The following is a 19,656-nucleotide window of genomic DNA, read 5'->3' on the forward strand; positions in this document are numbered from 1 at the left end:
CTTCAGGTATTGCTCTGGGGGCTAAGATAACTTGTGAACAGAGCAGCCCTTCATATCATAGATTCTGCTGTTCTCTCTAGACCACACTGGGGACAGGGGGCCCAGGTCACCAGCAGATTCTATTTTATGAGCTTTGAGTTTGTCTTCTTTCCCAGACCTTGGAATCTCCTATGTCCCCAAGAAGGGCTTCTTTGGAGTTTTGTGTGTCCAACTAATGGGACAGGGAGAGAGTATGAGATGGGAGGGTCTTCCCATCTCTTCATCACTCCACCCTCCAACTACCTCTCAGGTTCTTCCCCCTTTTTCCTCCTCAGAATCTGCTGGTCTGACTTAGTTGCTTGGTTGGCAAGGCCAAAGGGAGGAGTGAGACAAGAGGCACGTAGCAGTCTGCAGGTCAGACTTTCTAGGAGAATCCTCTAATGATCTTAGGGCAGCTTAGCTGGCCTGGACCTGGGGCCCCTCCCCATTTGCAGTCTGTCTCCAACACCACCAATTGATCATATTCAATTGCCTAGGAGATGATCAAGTGGCTGTTTAAGCAAAGAAAAGAAAAGGGCCATAGCCTAAGGAATCAATCCACAGAGGCCCTGAAGACACAACAGACCCTTGTTCCCCAACGTTCCTTGGGCTAGGATGGGGCAGCAGTTCAGCTGGGAGGAGGCAGAGGCAGCTGGTGAGATGGACATCGCCGAACTCCAGGAGTGGTACAAGAAGTTTGTGGTGGAGTGTCCCAGCGGCACACTCTTCATGCATGAGTTCAAGCGCTTCTTCAAGGTTACAGGCAATGAGGAGGCCACTCAGTATGTAGAGGGCATGTTCCGAGCCTTCGACAAGAATGGGGTAAGGTACCTTGGAGGGGAGAACCAATGACCAGTCCACCTGACCCACTTTTCACCCTTGAGCACAAAGAACATCTTGAGTGGGAGCTCCCAGGTCCTCATTCCTCCTGCTTCTTCCTGTGCTCTTCTTTTCTCTCCATTTCCCTCTCACCTTTTCTGTCTTCCTCTTCCCCCAACTTTTCTCCTCTCTCTCCACCTCATCCTGTCCCTTCCCATCTTGACTTATCTCTTCTGAGTCTCACCTGTCCTCTCTTGGTCTCTTAGCTTCCCTCAGAGTCTCCCTCTCCCTCCTCCTGAGAGCTGAAGACAGACTGGGAAGAAGGACAGAGTCTGCACTCTCTCTTTGCATGGTTTTGGCAAGGTCTCTGCAGCCCATGGACCTTGTTTTTCACACCCACCAGAGCCCCTGTCACTCTAAACATGCAAAGCTAAGACCTTGTCCCAAATGGGACGAGCTGGCCTGCAGTAGACTGAGCTTCCCCCATGTTGAGGTGGTTCAGACTGAGACTTGTCAGGTCTTTCTCATCAAGATGCTGGAGGAGATGCCTGCACTGGCTGGCAGATGAAAGGAATTATTGCAAATGCCCCTTTCAATTCTTCTAGTCATGGAAGATTCCATGAAGCCATTCAATCATCAGGGTTTCTTTAAGCCCTCCAGTGTCACCAGCAGCTAAGAAGGTAAAAAATTTGGAAAACACCTGGGAACTGAACTTAAAAATTGATACCCTTTGATTATTCAAGACCATGTAGTTCAGTGCCCCTGCAATCTTTTACACAAGTAGGTCTACCTCAAATATGTATTTCACTTCCATATTTTTTGAGGGAGTGGATTGGACCTGGACCACTAACTTGGAGAAAGCCTCAGTACTCTACCTCTCGGTGAGTGGAGGACTTCACTGGCCGACCTTTCAAGGCTGTTGTTGTTAGATGCCATCGAGTTACCTCCAACTCATAGCAACCAGATGTACAGCAGAACGAAACACTGTCCGGTCCTGTGCCAGCCCCACAATCTTTTCTCTCCATTTCCCTCTCACCTTTTCTGTCTTCCTCTTCCCCCACTTCTGCCCATTGTGGCAGCCACTGTGTCACTCCATCTCATTGAGGGGCTTCCCCTTTTTTGTTGTCCCTCCACTTTGCCAAGCATGATATCCTACTCCAGGGAATGGTCCCTTCTTACAATATGACCAAAATAGATGAGACAAAGTCTGGCCATTCTCGCTTCCAAGGAGCATTACAGCTGCACTTCTTCCAGGACAGATTTGTTAGTTCTTTTAGCAGTCCATGGTACTTTCAGCATTCTGAGCCAACACTACAACTCAAAAGCATCGACTCTTCTTCTGTCTTCCTTTTTCATTGTCCAGCTCCCCCATGCATATGAGGCTATTGAAAATACCATGGCTTGTGTCAAGTGCACCTTAGTCTTCAAAGAAACTTCCTTGCTCCTCAGCACTTGAAAGATGTCCTTTGCAGCAGATTTGCCAAATGCTATGTTGTTGTTACATAACTCATAGCTATGAGCCCTGACTCATAACAACCCCTCCTTGGGTTTCCGAGGCAGTATCACTATGGAAGTAGATTGCCCAACCTTCCTTCTGAGGAGTGGCTGGTGGGTTTGAACCGACAGTCTTCTGGTTAGCAGTCAAGTGCCTTAGGCACTATGCTACCAGAGCTCCTGCCAAATGCTGACATCTGATACTGTCAAGCACACCTTAGTCTTCAAGGAAACATCTTTGCTCCTCAGCACTTGAAAGAGGACCTTTGCAGCAGATTTGCCAAATGCTATACGACATCTGATATCTTGGCTGCTGCTTCCATTGGTGTTGATGGTAGAACCAAGTAATATTAAGTCTGACAACTTCAATCTTTCCTCCATTTATCATGGCGCTGCTTATAGGTCCAGTTGTGAGAATTTTCTTTTTCTTTATGTTGAGCTGTAATCCATACTGCAGACTGTAGTCTTCAATCTTCATCAGCAAGTGTTTCAAATCATCCTCACTTTCAGTGAGCAAAGTTGTGTTGACTGTATAATGCAGGTTGTTGATGAGGCTTCCTCCAATCCTGATGCCACGTTCTTCTTCATATAGTCTAGCTTCTCGGATTATTAGTTCAGCATACAGATTGAATAAGTATGGTGAAAGGATACAACCCCGATGCACTCCCTTCTTGATTTTAAACCATGCAGTGTCCCCTTGTTCTGTTCAAATGACAGCCTCGTTGTCTATGTTCAAGTTCCTCATGAGCACAATTAAGTGTTCTGGAATTCTCATTCTTCTTAATGTTATCTGTAATTTGTTATGATCCACACAAACAAATGACTTTGCATAGTCAATAAAACACAAGTAAACATCTTTCTGGTATTCTTTGCTTTGAGCCAAGGCTCATCTGATATCAGCAATGATATCCCTTGTTCCACATCCTCTTCTGAATCCAGCTTGCATTTCTGGAAGTTTTCTGTCAATATATTGCTGTAACCGTTTTTTAATTATCTTCAGTAAGATTTTACTTGTGTGTGATATTAATGATATTGTTTGATAGTTTCCACATTCTGTGGGATCACCTTTCTTTGGAATGGGTACAAATATGGATCTTTTCCAGTTAGTCAGCCAGGTAGTTGTCTTTCAAATCTCTTGGTATAGCTGAGTGAGTTCCTCTAATGCAGCATCCGTTTGTTGAAACATCTCAATTGGTATTCCGTCAGTTCCTGGAGCCTTGTTTTTCACCAGTTCCTTCAGTGCAGCTTTGACTTCTTCCTTCAATACCATTGGTTCTTGATCATATGCGACCTCCTGAAATAGATGAACATTGACTTTTTTTTTTTTTTTGGTTCAGTGAGTCCGTGTATTCTTTCCATCTTCTTTTGATGATCCCTGTATCATTCAATATATTTGCCCATAGAATCTTTCAGTATTGCACCGTGAGGCTTGAATTTCCTCTTCAGTTCTTTCAGCTTGAGCAATGCTGAGTGTGTTCTTCTGTTTTGTCTTTCCAAGTCCATGTCTTTGCACATTTCATTATAATAATTGACTTTGTCTTCTCGAGCTGCTCTTTGAAATCTTCTGTATAGCTCTTTTATCTTGTCATGTCTTCCATTTGCTTTAGCTACTTTCCATTCAAGGGCAAGTTTCAGAGTCTCTTCTGACATCCATTTTGGTCTTTTCTTCCTTTCCTGTCTTTTTAATGACCTTCTGCTTTCTTCATGGATAATGTTCTTGATGTCATTCCACAATTCCTCTGGTTTTCAGTCACTGGTGTTCAATGCATCAAATATATTCTTTAAATGGTCTCTAAATTCAGGGGGAATAAAATCAAGGTCATATTTTTGGTCTCGTGAACTTAATTGTCTTCAACTTCAACTTGAGCTTGAAAATGAGCAGTTGATGGTCAGTTCCACAATCAGCTCCTGGCCTTGTTTTGGCTGAAGATATTGAGCTTCTCCATCACCTCTTGCTGCAGATGTAGTCCGTCTGATTCCTGTGCACTATGTCTGGTGAAGTCCATGTGTATAGCCACCATTTGTGCTGTTGAAAAAGGGTATTTGCAGTGAATAAGTCATTGGGCTTGCAAAATTCTATCATGCAATCTCCAGCATTATTTCTATCTCCAAGGCCAAATTTTCCAACTACCGATGATTCTTCTTTGTTTCCAACTTTTGCATCCCAGTCACCAGGGATAATCAGCACATCTTGATTGCATGTTTGGTCAATTTCAGACTGCAGAAGTTGGTAAAAATCTTCAATTTCCTTGTCATTGCCTTTGGTGATTGGTGTGTAAATTTGAATAATAGTAGTATTAACTGGCTTTTCTTGTAGGCTTATGGATATTATTCTATCACTGACAGCATTGCACTTCAGATAGATCTTGAAACATTCTTTCTGATGCTGAATGTCACACCATTCCTCTTCAATTTGTTATTCCCAGCATAGTAGATCATATGGTTATCTAAAATATAGCCAAAATGGCCAAAACCGGTCCATTTCAGCTCACTAATACCTAGGATATCAATCTTTATGCATTCAATTTCATGTTTGACAACTTCCAATTTTCCCAGATTCATACTTTGTACATTCCATGTTCCAATTATCAATGGATGTTTGTAGCTGTTTCTTCTCATATTGAGTCATGCCACTTTAGCAAATGGAGGTCTCAAAACCTCTACTTTATCCATATCATTAAGGTAGGCTCTACTCTGATGAGGCAGCTCTTTTCCAGTCATGTTTTGAGTGCTTTCTGACCTGAGGGGCTCATCTTCCGGTACTATATTGGATAGTGTTTCAGGGCTATTCATAAAATTTTCCAGTAATATATCAGACAGTTTTTCACTGCTATTCATAAGGTTTTTACTGGCCAATTGTTTGAGAAGTGGATGACCTCTTCCTTCTTCCAAGTCTGTCTCAGTCTGGAAGCTCCACCAAAACTGGTCCACCATGAGCACCCCTGCTGGTACAGCCTCCAGCCTCACAGCAACACACAAGCCACCACAGTAAGACAAACTGACAGTCAAGTTCATCTCCCATAGCTGTTCTAACCACTCCACTCACTTCCTGTGCTACCCCTTACCTGTTCCTGCTGGTCCTGTCTGCCACTGCTCCCTGCTGCCTGGGGGCAAAGCTGAGTCAAGAGGAATGCTTCCGCAGGCCAGCTTCTCTTGAAGCTGTCAGCTCCTAGCATCCCAGCCTCAGTGTTGGGGTGGGGTCAGCATCTTCAATACTACAGAAACCCTCTTTGAAGGACACAGAGCTAGCTTCAGGCTTCTCAAAGCTTTTCCTTTCCTCCACCAAGTCTCATGGCTTCCTGTGAAGGAGAAGGGTATTTTTTGTTACTCAAAGTAATCAGTGAGAAAACTGGGGCAAAAGAAAGTGAATTGATTTGTCCACAATCTTCAGGAGTATTGACTCCCAGTCAAATGTCCCCACCTAAACCCAAAACCAAACCCACTGCCTTTGATATTCTCTTAGATAACCTAATAGAATTATTGAAAGCAGGAAATATAGCAATTCTATTACCTAATCAGTACTCCATATTCAAATTTGGCCAGTTGTCTCAATAATATCATTTATAGCTTTTTAATTTTTTTGTCTTGATCTTTACATTTACTTGTCATGTCTCCTTAATCTTCAACCTTTAATCTCAGCCTTCCTTTGTCTTACTTGACCTTGACATTTTTGAAGATTGCACACCGATTATTTTGAAGAATGTCCCACAGTTTGGGCTTGTCTAATCTTTCTTCATGATTAGATTCAGCTTATACAATTCTTACAGTAATACCACAGAAGTGATGTTATGTCCTTCTCTGTACATGATATCAGGGAGTACATGATGTCAGTTTGTCCTATTACTGGTAAGCCTAACTTAAATTATTTGGTTAAGGGGACAGGTTTTTTGACTACAAAGTCATTATTTTTCCCTTTGTAATTAAGAAGCAGGAGCTCTGGTGACATAGTGCTAAGGCATTTAACTGCTAACCAGAAGGCTGGCAGTTGAAACCCAAGGAGGGCTTGTTTTGAGTTGGATCTGACTTGACGGCAGTGAGTTTGTTTTTTTGTTTTTGCTTGTTTGTTTGTTTTACAGGAGATACTTTCAGACCAAATAAATATCCTGTTGTTCATCCAGTTTTCATCTACTAGTTTTGAACTCCATTGATGATTCTCTAACTCCATCTTTCCTTCTTTATTTATTAGTTAGCATCCTACTGTAAGAAAGAGCTTTCCTAGAAGGTGTTTTTAAGTTCCTCTGTCTTCTTTCTTTACCCATTTAGTGTATCTCTCCAATCCCATATACTACTCCAACTTGATGCCATCTTTATATCATTTCTGGGCACTTAGTGTAAGATGTCTAGGGTAAATAGAAACAAAAGAGTTCATAGATCTAGCTCACATTTCAAAATACAGAGTGCAACAACATGTTATATTGTGGGGAATTTCAGTCAATGTCATGAAACAGTGTGTATGAACTGCTGTATGGAAAATGAATTTGCTCTGTAAATTTCACCTAAATCACACTAAAAATTAAAAAACAAAATATGGAATGATAGAAACGGGCATTTGATGGAGGTAAGGGGGTAGGAATATTCTGTGTCTACTACTTCCATGGCAACTTTCTTTCCCAGTAGCTGTCCTGTGATGAACTGAAATAGATGAAAAGGGAGGATTAAGAGCAAATGGTATTTGGGATTCTTATATAGCATAGATTGGGGAGGGGGGAGGTCAGGGCTGGTGCACAAAGGAAATCAATTAAGGGAGAAATAGGGCAGATAATCTTACAGAGCAGATCACACCCCATCACATCTGCTCCTACTCTTGAGTAGACAGAGGCGTTTCCATCATTCTTAGGCCTTTCTGGGTAATTGAAACTGACAAGAGCCCATGCACAGTGGATGAGATTAGTTCTAGCCAGAAACATGCCAGAAATGGCCCTGGGGTTTGAAGGAACTTCACCAGTGAGATCACTCATCTGGAAGGGGCTACTCTAGACTGTGCCTCATATAAGGCAAAGAGTCATGGTAGAAACTCCAAGGTGTTGAGACAGGATGTGATGAGAATAGAAGGTTCTAGACAAAGAATGAGGGAGAGTCTAGAGATCTGGAGAATAGAGACTTGTCCAGGGTTTTCTTGATTATTTCTCCCCTTAGTGCTGGATACTGGGCTAGTTTTTCAGACAGAAATAGACCTTGAGTAGGAACTCTGGTGACATAGTGCCTAAGGCATTTGACTGCTAACCAGAAGGCTTGCAGTTCAAACCCACCAACCACTCCTCAGAAGGAAGACTGGACAATCTACTTCCATAGAGATACCGCCTTGGAAACCCAAGGAGGGGTTGCTATGAGTCGGAACTGACTCGACAGCAGTGAGTCAGTGAGACCTTGAGTGAAGAAGGAAAGTTCTTAAAACTTGAGCTGAGAAGATGTGTAGCTTGAGAGCTCCTGCACTTGCTGGCTGCGTGGTCTTGGGCAGCTTATTTAGCCTCTGACTCTCAGGTTCCTTATCTGAAAAGAATATAGCAGACCTGAGGGAGATGATGCTATAAGTCAGATGGACCCTCCCAGCCATTTTGGATATATTTTAAACTTAATTGTTGTTTTATAAAGAAGCATAAGATCAATTCATAATGTTGTTGTTATTATGTACCATCAAGTCGGACCCAAGTCATAGCAACGCCTCCTTGGGTTTCCGAGGCGGTATTACTACAGAAGTAGATTGCCCAACCTTCCTTCTGAGGCATAGCTGGTGGGTTTGAACTGCCAGCCTTCTGGTTAGCAGTCAAGTGCCTTAGGCACTACACTACCAGAGCTCCTCAACTCATAATAATCTTCATAAATTGTAACTATGAATGAAAATAGCCCTTGAAAGAACAATCACTACTAAGAATCTACCCCAAAGAAATTACCAGAGATGTAAGAAAAATACACATGCAGAAAGATGTCCATTGTGTAACATAAAATATTAAAACCACATTCAACAAGAAGGAATGCCCAGTATTCCACCGCAAAAAAAAAAAAAAATAATGGTTTTAAATAATTTCTAAAGACATGGGGAAAGCTGAAATACAAATTCAGTAAATAAAACCATAGAAACCATCTGACCTCCATTAGGTAAATATATGCCTGGAGAAAATATCCAGAAGGAATTATACAGAAGTTGTTGAATAAAAAATAAAATGTTAGGTGTTGGGATTGTTGTTGTTGTTATGTACCAATGAGTCGGACCCAACTCATAGTGACCCCTCCTTGGGTTTCCGAGGCAGTATCACTACGGAAGTAGATTGCCCCATCTTCCTTCCGAGGAGTGGCTGGTGGGTTTGAACCACCGGCCTTCTGGTTAGCAGTCAAGTGCCTTAGGCACTATGCTACCAGGCCTCCCAGGTGTTGGGATTAGGCTAGTTTTATATTATTCTTGATTTTTCTTTTTGATAAAATCTTTCTATTTTCTTCCTTTTTTGCTACCTCCATTTTTTCCCATTTTTCTCCTGTTGCTCAAACCTTGCTTACCCAGACAACCCCTGATCTGTTGTTGGGTCTCCTCAGAGGCCTGACTCAGGAGGACAGAAGTGCTCTGGGCCAGCAGTGTTACTTCCGATTACAACATCACTTCTGGAGGTGCTGAGGACTCAGATTTTTAATTTGGAAAGCTGACATGCCAACTCTGTATGAGGAAGCTCAGCCGGGAACCCTGGGCCAACTGACTCACTGTGACATCCACCCTTCACCCCCAGCACCAATCTTCCACTGCAGACTCATTTGGAATAGAAAAACAAGAGTGTTCTCCCCTCCACTTATTTGCCGTTTTTGGAATAATTATTGCTGTCCCATTTTTGTGAGAGGAAAATTTAGAGTCACATGAAAGGAACACTCAGCTGACTTCTTAGAAGTGGAGTGTGCCCCTTTTCCTTCCTTTGCCCAATTATTCCCTGAGCTCTAATTCCTGCTTCTCCTTCCTGGGTGGGGGGAAGTGTGCAGGACTGTCCATCTGTGTAATGTCCACCCAATGGAGAGGTCTAGAGGCTGAGGGAGGACTGCAGCCATTGCCTGTCTGCCCTCAGGCTCATGGTGTGGAAGCCTCCGATTTGAATGTGAGGGCAACTGGAATTTTCAATGTGAACACTGCTTTCTCATCTCCTTTCAAAATTACCTTAATATCAAATTCAGTTGGAGTCAATCATTTATTCACTGACATATAAATATTTATGGAACCCTGACTCTGGGCATATATGGTACCAAGCTAGGCATGAAAGAGAAACAGGAGGAATGTGAATCCCTTCCTATTCTCCAGGAGCTTATAATGAGACATACTTATGAAACAGTTATGTGATGATGTCAGAGTAACTACCGAAATGTGTAGTATAAATAGTAGGGACTGTGAACTTTAGGATGGCGAGAGAGAGAGATCACTGTGCCTAAATAATCAGAGAAGGAAGGCTTCCTGGAGGAGGAAGGCTTGACAGATTTGTTGTTGTTGTTGTTGTTTGCCGTTGAGTAGGATTGGGTAATTGTGTTGTGTTGTTGTCAGGTGGTGGCAAGTCAATTACAACTCATAGCAACCTCATATGACAGAGTACAACTGCCCAAAAAGGTTTCCTTGGCTGTAATTTTTGTGGGAGTAAATTACCAGGTTCTCCCACAAAGATGCTGAAGGCTTTGAACTGCCAACCTGTTGGTTAGCTGCTGAGCAAGTAATCATTTGCAGCACCAGGGCTTGCTTGGGTAATCAGAGACTGGGAAAGGATTCCCAACGTGGAGAGTAGCATGAGCAAAGAAGCATCCATTGCAAGTAAGAGTAAAAGCCCTGTGTTTAAGGGCTAGACAGTCTTGAATAGTCTCACACCTGCCTTCTGGGGAGGTCTGAGAGACCTTAGCAGCTCCCACTCCCAATGCAGGACAACACCATTGACTTCCTGGAGTATGTGGCAGCCCTGAACCTCGTGCTGAGCGGCACTCTGGAGCACAAGCTGAAGTGGACCTTTAAGATCTATGACAAGGACCGCAATGGCAGCATCGATCGCCTGGAGCTGCTGGACATTGTGGAAGTAAGTGTCTCTGCCTGTGAGGCCCAGACACAGGACACTTGAACACTACTGGGCTCTGAGAGATGTCTGGAGGTGGTCAGCTGAAGTGTTATTCCCTCTGGGGCAGGGGTTGAGGGAGAGGGATTGAAATCATTCACAGTGTGTTTCCTGACCACAGTGGAATTAAACGAAAAATCAGTAACAAAAGATAACTAGAAAATTCCCATCTGTTTTGAAATCAGGCAGTATACTCCTAAATATCCATGAATCAAAGAAATAATTACACACACACACACACACACACACACCAGAGAAGTATTTGAACTGAATTTTGTTTTAAATGAAAATGTGTCATACCAGAACTTATAGATTTCAGGTAAAAGCTGGGTTTGCAGGGAGATTTACAACCTTAAAATGTATATATTAGAAAAACTGAAAATCAATGATCTAGGAAGCCATCTCAAGAAATAGAAAAAAGAAGAGTAAATTAAACCCAAAGAAAGTAGAAGGAAGAAAATAATTAAAAGCAGAAATTAATGAAATAGAAAACAAACACACAAAAGAAAAAAAAAAGTCAACAAAACCTTAGGTTGGTTTTTGAAAAGACTAATAAAATTGATAGATCACTAACAAAAAAGAAAGAACACCTGCTCTATCCCAGACCGACACTTCACCTGTATTGCCTGTCTAACCCCCACAGCTACATTATGATGTGGAGATTGTTAGCACCATTTTATAAATAGGGAAACAGCCTCACAGAGGTGCTGCAGTTTTCCAAGGTTCATGTACCTGGAAAGTGCTGGAGCAGGACTTGATACCTCAGCCTCCCAAACATCTTTAGTGGCTGCCTGCTTTGTGCCAGGTGCCGTGGTAGGCCACGAGACCAGGGATCAAGAAGACACAGCCTCTGTCCTCAGAGAATGTCCAGTCTACAAACCAAGGATAGTCCTCATTTTGTCTTTCTCTTCCCAATGAACATAATGTTTTCATATATGTTGTCTCATTTGCAGAGGAGGCAGGGCAAAGGAGAAACCTACTCTTTCTCCTCTAGTCCAAACATTTTCATCTCCAGTCATTCTGTTTCACATGTACACACATACACACAAATATACTGAATTCTCTTTTGTTCTCTGACTCTATAAAATGGAGTGTAGACCAGTGGAGTTTCTCCAGCTCTAAAAGGTTTAATTGCAGTGACTTACTCATCCCTCATTAGAGCCCTTGGGTTTCAGCATGGATGCTCACATGTCACCCAGGAACCCCTCAGGTGGAATGTGGCCCATTGGACTCTGAGAGAATAGCCTTGGTTTTTATTTGGTCATGTAGTTTCAAGGTGAGCAGCCTGGGGGACCAGTGCTGGGGAGGGGATGCTGAGAAATGTGGGTCACAGGGCTTGCAAGGCCTCCCATCGGTGTGGCTTGATTTTCTCCGGCAGGCGATCTACAAGCTGAAGAAAGCCTGCCAGGTGGAGATGGAGGTGGAGCAGCAAGGCCAGCTGCTCACGCCTGAGGAGGTGGTGGACAGGATCTTCCTCCTGGTGGATGAGAATGGAGATGGTAACACGGGCAGAGATGGCGGTGGGAGGGCTGTCCACTCTGAAGCACCCCCACTTTCTGGGTGTGTGAACTTGGGCGAGGCCATCTACCTCCCAATGACTAGTATGCTCATCTGTGAGATGGGGTGAAAGGATTGTATGAAATAACAAGTGATGTCACTTGATGTTGGCAAGAGTCATTAAAACTCTTAGAGGAGCTGCTGATGGAGGCTGGATGAGCATAACAGGAATTTGGGAGTCAGGCAGGCCAGGATGATCCATTTAATCTCCTGGCTGGTCTCAGTTTTCTCATCTGGAGAGTGAGGATAATGATGGTGGTTGAGAAGAATAAGTAGGATAATGTATTTAAGTGCCGGGTGTAGGATATATCCAGTATCCAGTTGTTATTGAATTGATTCTGATTCATGGTGACCCCATGTGTTTCAAAGTAGAACTGTGCTCCACAGAATTTTCATGTCTGTGACCTTCCAGAAGCAGATTGCCAGGTCTTTCTCCTGAGTTGCATCTGAGTGGGTTCAAACTGCCAACCTTGTGGTTAGCAGCCAAGTGCTTAATCATTTGTGCCATCCAGGGACTTAGGCTCTTCTCTCTGTAGCTCAATGGCCAGCCCCAAGTTATGCAGGGACAAAGCTGGCTTAGAACATACCCTAGAAGAGCCCTCAAGAACTTGTCAGCTCCACCCAGTATTTTAGGGGCACATACTTGTTCTCATGTACTTTGGACATTTGTCAGAAAGGACCAGTCCCTGGAGAAGAACATATGCTTGATAAAATAGAGGGTCAGCAAAAAAGAGGAAGATCTTCTGTGAGAGGGATTGACACAGTGGCTACAACAGTGGGCTCAAGCAATGATTGTGAGGATGGCACAGCACAGAGCTGCGTTTCGCTCTGTTGTACATAGGGTTGCTATGAGTTGGAACTGACTCAACGACACCTAACAACAACATAGAACAAAATTAGAGCTTCAACTCATCTGCAAAGCCAGCCCCTTTTGAGTCTTAGGAGACTCCTGGAGAATTGGAGAACTGACAAGACTATCTGCTTGAGTTTAGTTTTATCTGCTTAGCACCTGAAACAACAGGCTAGTTTGTGTAAGAGATGTAGCTATACCCAAGGGAGAGATTTCTTCTCCTGCTGCACCTCCCTTCCTTCCCCTCTCCCCAAATGATTCTCTCTGCTACTCCTTGCTCAGGCCAGCTGTCTCTGGATGAGTTCCTTGAAGGAGCCCGCCGTGACAAGTGGGTGATGAAGATGCTCCATATGGACATGAATCCCGGTGGCTGGATCTCTCAGCAGAGGCGGAAAAGTGCCATGTTTTGAGGGTCAGGCCCTGGGAGACCTGGAGGAACCAACAGCCCCTCCAAGACTCCAAGCTCACCCAGGTTTACAAGTAGAGGGAGGGTCCCTGGCTCAGCCCCATCATGCTCACTCTTATCCAGGCTCAGACTTCACCCTGTGTAGGTTGGTGAGTGGAGCAGGAGGGGGACAACTGAGCCCGAAGTGGCCAACAGGGCACTGTCCATTTTATTGGGTAGTACAAGAAGCTGGGTTTTTTACCAGCTCCTCCTGGTAAAACAATGCCTTGGCAGGGTTGTGAGACCTCCACAAGTTTCTAGGTAGTTCTCGGTTAGAAAGAGGCCAGCTGAGGGGTGGAGGCTTCCATAGACCAAATCTTCAATAAGAACCCCCATACTTACAGTGTACAAAGCAAAGACTGATAGAAGGTAGGGCCTGGAGAGGTTGAGTCTGAAGAAGAGGTAGGAGTGGGGGAATAAAAATTGCATCCCCCACCAGGACCCTGCAGGTGTTCATGGGGAGGACTCTTGCCTCCTCCTCCCCAAGGCCTCCCACCAAGTTATGTCAAGGGAAAATTGCAGCAAGCTAGATAGCTATTGTCTTTTAGCCCCTCGGAGAGGTGGGATGTGCTTAATACGGACATTTCAGCTTTCCTGTGCTGCTGTCATCCCCCAAGTCCTCCCCCATTAATCTCCCCAAGGCTTGAATGAACTTTCCCTGATTGCCAGCCACAGCCAAATGTATCTCCTTAAAGAATGGAGGAAACCACCACTCTGACTCCCAGGGAAACTGGGACCCTGTCAACCTGGGCTCTGGGCCAGGCTTTGCCTCCAACCATGCTGTGACCCAAGACAGGCCACTTCTCCTCCCTTGATCACCTCATCTGCACAGTGAGCAGCCTAGACTAGGTGAACAGTTTTCAGATTATTATTTTTTTAGACGTGAACTATAGGTATTACACAGTTTTTTATGTGCAACCCCAATATAGGAACTAGATCAAAATGGAGTCACTCTGTGTGAAAGTGAATAGTGGTGATGGTTGTACACCATGATGAACATAATGAATGTCACTGACTTGTACACGGAAAAATATTGAAATGGTAAATGTTTTCTTCTATACATTTTTTTTTTTAATGGAGTCACCGTGGTTGAAGGGGAGTGGAGAATTCAGAACATTGTGCTCCCCTGGAGCTTGAGGCACCTGTGAGACATGATGAAAAACCAGTTCCCTGGGTCAGTGTCACTCCTGAGAGATGATCTAAGGTGGTTGCTAGAAAAAATGTTTGCTTTAACTGGAATAGATGCATTTTTATATTGATGTATGAAAAACTATAGTTATTGAACCTGCAGTCTCCTTGGTGTGTTAATCATTATAATTTTTTTCAAAAATAAATTTTAGGTTAAAAAACTGGTTGATTAAAAAAAACATGACAAACAAAATTAATGTCACTAAACTGTACGTGTGAAGATTGTTGAAATGGCAAATGTTTTGTTACATCTATATTTATCACAATAAAAAATATTAATAATAACCCAGGTGGTACACAGATAGGCTCCCAGTCATGGAGGTGGTACATGAACGAGGTTGGGAAATGTCCTGTACAGATATTCTCCCAGCTGACCTTCGGGATTTCCCAAGAGGCAGCTAGCAAGAGAGAAGGAGCAAACATGTCAATTTTCCCCCCAGCTGCCCCTGCGCCTTTCCTCCATGCCTGTGCTCCAGTCCTGGCTGAGTTCCCAGTCCAGGTGGTACAATCGATAGGTAGGATAAACCAAAACCAAACTCACTGTCATCCAGTCAATTCCAACTCATAGCAATACCTCCTTGGGTTTCCGAGGCGGTATCTCTATGGAAATAGATTGCCCAGTCTTCCTTCTGAGGGGTCGCTGGTGGGTTTGAACTGCCAGCCATCTGGTTAGCAGTCAAATACCTTAGGTACTATGCCAGCAGAGCTCCTGTGGTAGTTAAATTTGTATGTCAACTTGGCTGGGCCTGGTTGAGTGGCTGGGCAGCTGGTGGTAGTTATTCCCCATGATGAGACTGGCAATCAACTCCATGGTGGGATCTACCACAAGCAGCTGAGTAGCTGTTTTGGGTATGTGGTCTACTTCCTGTATATAAGGAGAAGTCTTGGGAATGGTCTCTAGCTTGTGGCACGCTTAGCATGTAGCTGTGTTGCTGTTCAGCAGCCTGCCATGCTCTGCCAACCTTGAGACTTACAATGGACTTGAATTAATGGCCTGCTATGTAGTTTGATAACATCGGGACTGTGCCATTTTATTTGTTGACCTTGGGCTTGTTAGCCTCAGTAGCCAGTAGTGAAGAGATGCCTCTAACTTCAGTGGGCCAAGAGCAAGAGGCAGAGCTAAAGCCCAAGGCTGAGGGGCTTTCACCCAGCCCCTAGAGCCTGGCACTTTGAACGTAGACTTAAAGCCTCAAAATTGTGAGAGAATAAACTCATGTTTGCTAAGGCCATCCATTCGTGGTATATTTCTGTCAGAGTGGCACTAGGTAATCAGAACAGCTCCCAATAGGCAGGATGAGTGTGAGTGAAATATACCCTCTCCTCTCCCCAGTGGCTCTCCCCAACCTTCCTCTTGTTTACCCCCTCCACCCAGCTGACATGAAGACCCAAAGCCCAGAAGTAAGAGCATCTTTTGAAATTGGACCCCTCCCAGCCCCAGCCCCCATGTCTTTCGCCAGGTCCTACAGCATCTAGGCAGCTGTAAATCATGGGCACGGCTGATAATACCTACCTTGAATGAGCAATCTATGTGTGCTTGCAAAGTGTTTTTAAAGGAGTGTGCAAAGAATGGGAGTGCTCCCCAACAGTCACCTCCACTTCTCAACTGGTGTCACTTTTCACTGCAGCAAGAGGTATTTAGGTTAGACCAGGGACAGGCAGGTCACTTGTCATGATCAGTGAGTCCCAGGTATGTGGGAAACTGTCTTACCTAGTGCTGCTATAACAGAAATAATGCAAGTGGGTGGCTTTAACAAACAAATTTATTTTCTCACAGCTTAGGAGGCTTGAAGTCCAGATTCTGGGTGCCGGCTCTAGGGGAGGGCTTTCTCTCTCTGTCAGCTCTAGGGGAGGTCCTTGTTCCTTGGTCCTTTGGTGGTCCTCACATGGTGTGGCATCTGTCTCCCCATCTCTACTCCTCTATACCTAACCTGCTCTTTTTATATCTCAAAGGTGATCAGCTTAGAATATACCCTCTTATGGCCTCTTAACAAACAAAACCCATTCCCAAATGGGATTATAACCACAGGTGTAGGGGTTAAGATTTACATCATGTATTTTGGGGGTACACAATTCAGTCCATAGCAGGAACCATGCAGCACTACCTGCCCCTGAAAGGACAGCAGGGGAATAGGAGGGGCTGGTGCAGTCACTTCTCCATAATAAGCATTTCCTCTGGATGAATGGAGGATTTCTGTAGGCCCAGCTCTTCCTGGTCCCACTTTCTGGCCAAAACTAGACTTGAGCAGACTCTCCCAGAGGTCTGAATGTATGTACGTGCTCCCACACCACAACCAGTCATTCAGTCATAATTCAGATCTCTATGGTCATCTGAACATGTCATCTTTGTCTCCATGGTAGCATTATAAACTTCTTCAAGGAATAAAAAAAATTCACTGCCATCGAATTGATTCTGACTCATAGTGCACCCCCTTTGGGTTTCTGAGGCGGTTAAATCTTTATGGAAGTAGACTGCCCAGTCTTCATTCTGTGGAGTGGCTGGTGGGTTTGAACCACCAAAGTTCTGGTTAGCAGTCAAATGCCTTAGGCACTATGCCACCAGAACTCCTTCAAGGAATGGTTTTCTCAATTACTAGGTCCCTTGATGATGAGCCCTAAAAATGTCTCAAAGTTCATAAAATTCTAAATCTTAAGCGATACCCCCTATTTACACCTAAGAAAGCTCCTCCCCATATCACACAGACTCCCTCACACATACACATACATTATATAGCACCCCCAATCTCTCCACACACATCACCTCCTTCTCCATGTGCAACTCCCCAACTCCTCTTTCATGTCCAAAGTCAAAGGTCACCTCTGTCACCATGGCTACCACTCTCCCAACCCCACCCTCCCAGACACTCCTTTCATCTCAGCTTCCAGGGATGGGGGGGGGCACGAGAAGAAAAGGTCACCTCTGTGGTGCCACCTCTGAGTGAGACCCCCTCCCAAGTTCCTTGTTCTTCTACAGGAATCTGACCACACCTTCAACTTCTATGAACATAGATTAGTATAATGATGATTCTCTATGTGTCCCTCCCTCAACCAGTGAGTTTCTTGAGAATGAGGGCTGTCCACTTTGGTATCCAACATCTAGTACTGGTACACAGTAGGTACTCAATAATCACTTGCTGAAGGGAGGAATGAATAAATACGACCACACAAGTAGGTCTGGGTTCCTGGTGGAGGGATGGGTGTGCAGTTGCAGAACAGGGAATGAAGCTGTGCGGCAGGATCTAGGGGATGCCATCAGAGTCCCAGAAAAGCCCAGCGCTGCCCCCAAGCTTTCATGCCTGGAAGCTCTTGGCATTGGAGGAGCTCAGTGTGGAAAGGTGGGTGAAGTGTTAGGAGGAACAAGGGGGAGGCAACCCCCACCAGCTGAATCACCCAGAGGGTCCAGGGAAGTCTCCACTGTCCTCTGCTCTGGGCTCCCACCCCTCCCTCTCGCTGCCATCACCGTGCACCCCAAAGTGGCAAGCTGAGCCTCTGAGTTCAGTAGATTCTGTCTAGTATTAAAACAAAAATGACACCAGGCACCACCACGCCTCCCCCCAACCAAGGTAGAAGAAGCAGCCGGCCTCAGCTCAGCCAGCTGCTTTGGCCGCTGGGTCCCCTGCCCCCTCCTCGCTCTCCTCCCCATTCTGGAGCCTGCGCACTATGCGGGTAAGGTCCAGGCTGCGCGTCAGCGTGTCCGAGAGCATCTGGTCCTTCTGGACGCCCTCCATGAACTCCTCCAGGGAGAGCTCCCCTGGGGTAGAGAGAAAAAGGAGTCAAGGGAGAGGGGCAGTTTCACAGTCTGCAGCCCAGGGTCCAGAGCTGGATTCCTGCAACGGGCCAGGGCAGAACCAATGATGGTGCAAGGGGCCTGTGAGTGGAGCAGGTGGTGGGAGCCAGGCCCCAAACTCTGGCCCATGGGTCCCTAAAAGCCAACTTTGTGGCCAGGGCACAGGCGGATGGGGACAGTAACAAGCAGAGGGCCCTCTGTGCCTCCTCCTCCCCTCCTGCACTGGTGACCTCCCACCTCTGACAACCCCACCCTGGTGACCCCCCACCTCTGGTGACTCCACATCCCTGGTTAACCCCACTGCGGGCCCCCTTACCATCCCCATTGATGTCGATCTTGGAGAACACCAAATCTGTGAATTCCTCTGCACTCATGGGTGAGTCGCTGCAAGGGTTAATGGCTCTAATGGCCTGAGAGAGAAGAAAAGGGAGAAATGAGTGGTCTCATGTTCATTTTGTCTCAATGGTGGGAGTAGGGGCATTGAAATATTCTCTGGCTTCCAACAGCAAGGAAGAGTGGAGACCAAGGTGCCCCGGCACTTGACAGAGCTGGGACTTAGGAGCTGAGCATCCACATGTGCTTGGTATAATAAATGAGGAAACAGGCCCAGAGAGGGAATGGGACGTGTCCTCGGAAAGGCAGCTGGTTAGGGCCACAGCTGCCTCCGGAACATTCAATCCTGTCTTCTTCTGAGACTGCAGTTCCGCCTTCTAAGGACCAATCCTGGGACTCTCAGCTCCAGGTCCCACCTGGAGCAACTGCTCCCAACCCTGGCAGCCCTCTGCACCTGGAGTTACCCGGATGATGGTGAGCAGCTCGTCGCGGTCGATACATCCGTTGCCATCAACGTCGTAGAGCTTGAAGTACCAGCGCAGCTTCTGTTCCACCTTTCCCTTGAGGACCAGGCTCAGCGCAGCCACGTACTCCATGAAGTCGATGTAGCCGTCCTGGGCGAGGGGCATGACCACTGTGAACCCTGCCTCTGGTCCTGCCCTGCCTGACTCCTGGCCTCTGCCCAGTTCAGCCTCACCCTTTATTTTTTTACCCTTTATTTTTTTTTTTTAACTTTTCTGAGCACCTATTAGGTATCTCATGCTATGGTAGAGTGTAAGGATTCAAAATGCAGTAAGATGTAATAACACTGTCCTGATGGGAGCTCAATATTGGGGGGCACAGGCTTGACTCCCAGCCCCACCTTGCCAAAGCTGAGGGATAGGAGGCAAAAGACTTAATTTGATTGTTTCCTCACCTAGAATAGTTATAATAAGGAACTCTGGTGGCTTAAGTGCTTAAGGCACTGGGCTGCTAACCGAAAGGTAAGCGGTTAGAACCCACCAGCCGCATAGGAGGAAGATGAGGCAATGTACTTCCGTAAAGATTTACAGCCTTAAAAACCCAATGGGCCCAAATCCATTAAATGGGGAAGAGAATGTTTGTT

At 45.3% G+C, this 19,656-nt stretch overlaps 2 protein-coding genes across 2 annotated transcripts in view; one reads left to right on the forward strand and one right to left on the reverse strand.

The window, feature by feature from the left end:
- Window positions 1–633: 633 nt before the first annotated feature.
- Window positions 634–13,211, forward strand: GUCA1B (guanylate cyclase activator 1B). The gene is made up of 4 exons (XM_007936249.1): window positions 634–840; window positions 10,209–10,358; window positions 11,773–11,893; window positions 13,084–13,211. The coding sequence occupies exons 1-4, from the start codon at window positions 634–636 to the stop codon at window positions 13,209–13,211; spliced, it is 606 nt and encodes a 201-aa protein (XP_007934440.1).
- Window positions 13,212–18,018: 4,807 nt separating this feature from the next.
- The window catches only part of LOC103193128 (guanylyl cyclase-activating protein 1), an 11,996-nt gene continuing 10,358 nt past the window's right edge, over window positions 18,019–19,656 (reverse strand). The window contains exons 2-4 of the mRNA XM_007936250.2: window positions 19,016–19,165; window positions 18,535–18,628; window positions 18,019–18,182 (exon numbers count right to left, since the gene is read on the reverse strand). Of these exons, the coding sequence (XP_007934441.1) occupies window positions 18,019–18,182; window positions 18,535–18,628; window positions 19,016–19,165 (408 nt within the window). The remainder of the gene's footprint in view (window positions 18,183–18,534; window positions 18,629–19,015; window positions 19,166–19,656) is intronic.

The sequence above is a fragment of the Orycteropus afer genome, unplaced genomic scaffold (genome assembly GCF_000298275.1).
Source record: "Orycteropus afer afer isolate SDZICR_OR568_19922 unplaced genomic scaffold, OryAfe1.0 scaffold00034, whole genome shotgun sequence".
Classification (NCBI taxonomy): Eukaryota; Metazoa; Chordata; class Mammalia; order Tubulidentata; family Orycteropodidae; genus Orycteropus; species Orycteropus afer.

Excerpts from the sequence above, each read along its gene's own strand:
- GUCA1B (XM_007936249.1), top strand. The coding sequence starts at position 634 with ATGGGGCAGCAGTTCAGCTGGGAGGAGGCAGAGGCAGCTGGTGAGATG. Across the intron at positions 841-10,208 it reads GAGCCTTCGACAAGAATGGG|GACAACACCATTGACTTCCT; the intron begins GTAAGGTACCTT and ends CTCCCAATGCAG. Across the intron at positions 10,359-11,772 it reads AGCTGCTGGACATTGTGGAA|GCGATCTACAAGCTGAAGAA; the intron begins GTAAGTGTCTCT and ends TTTCTCCGGCAG.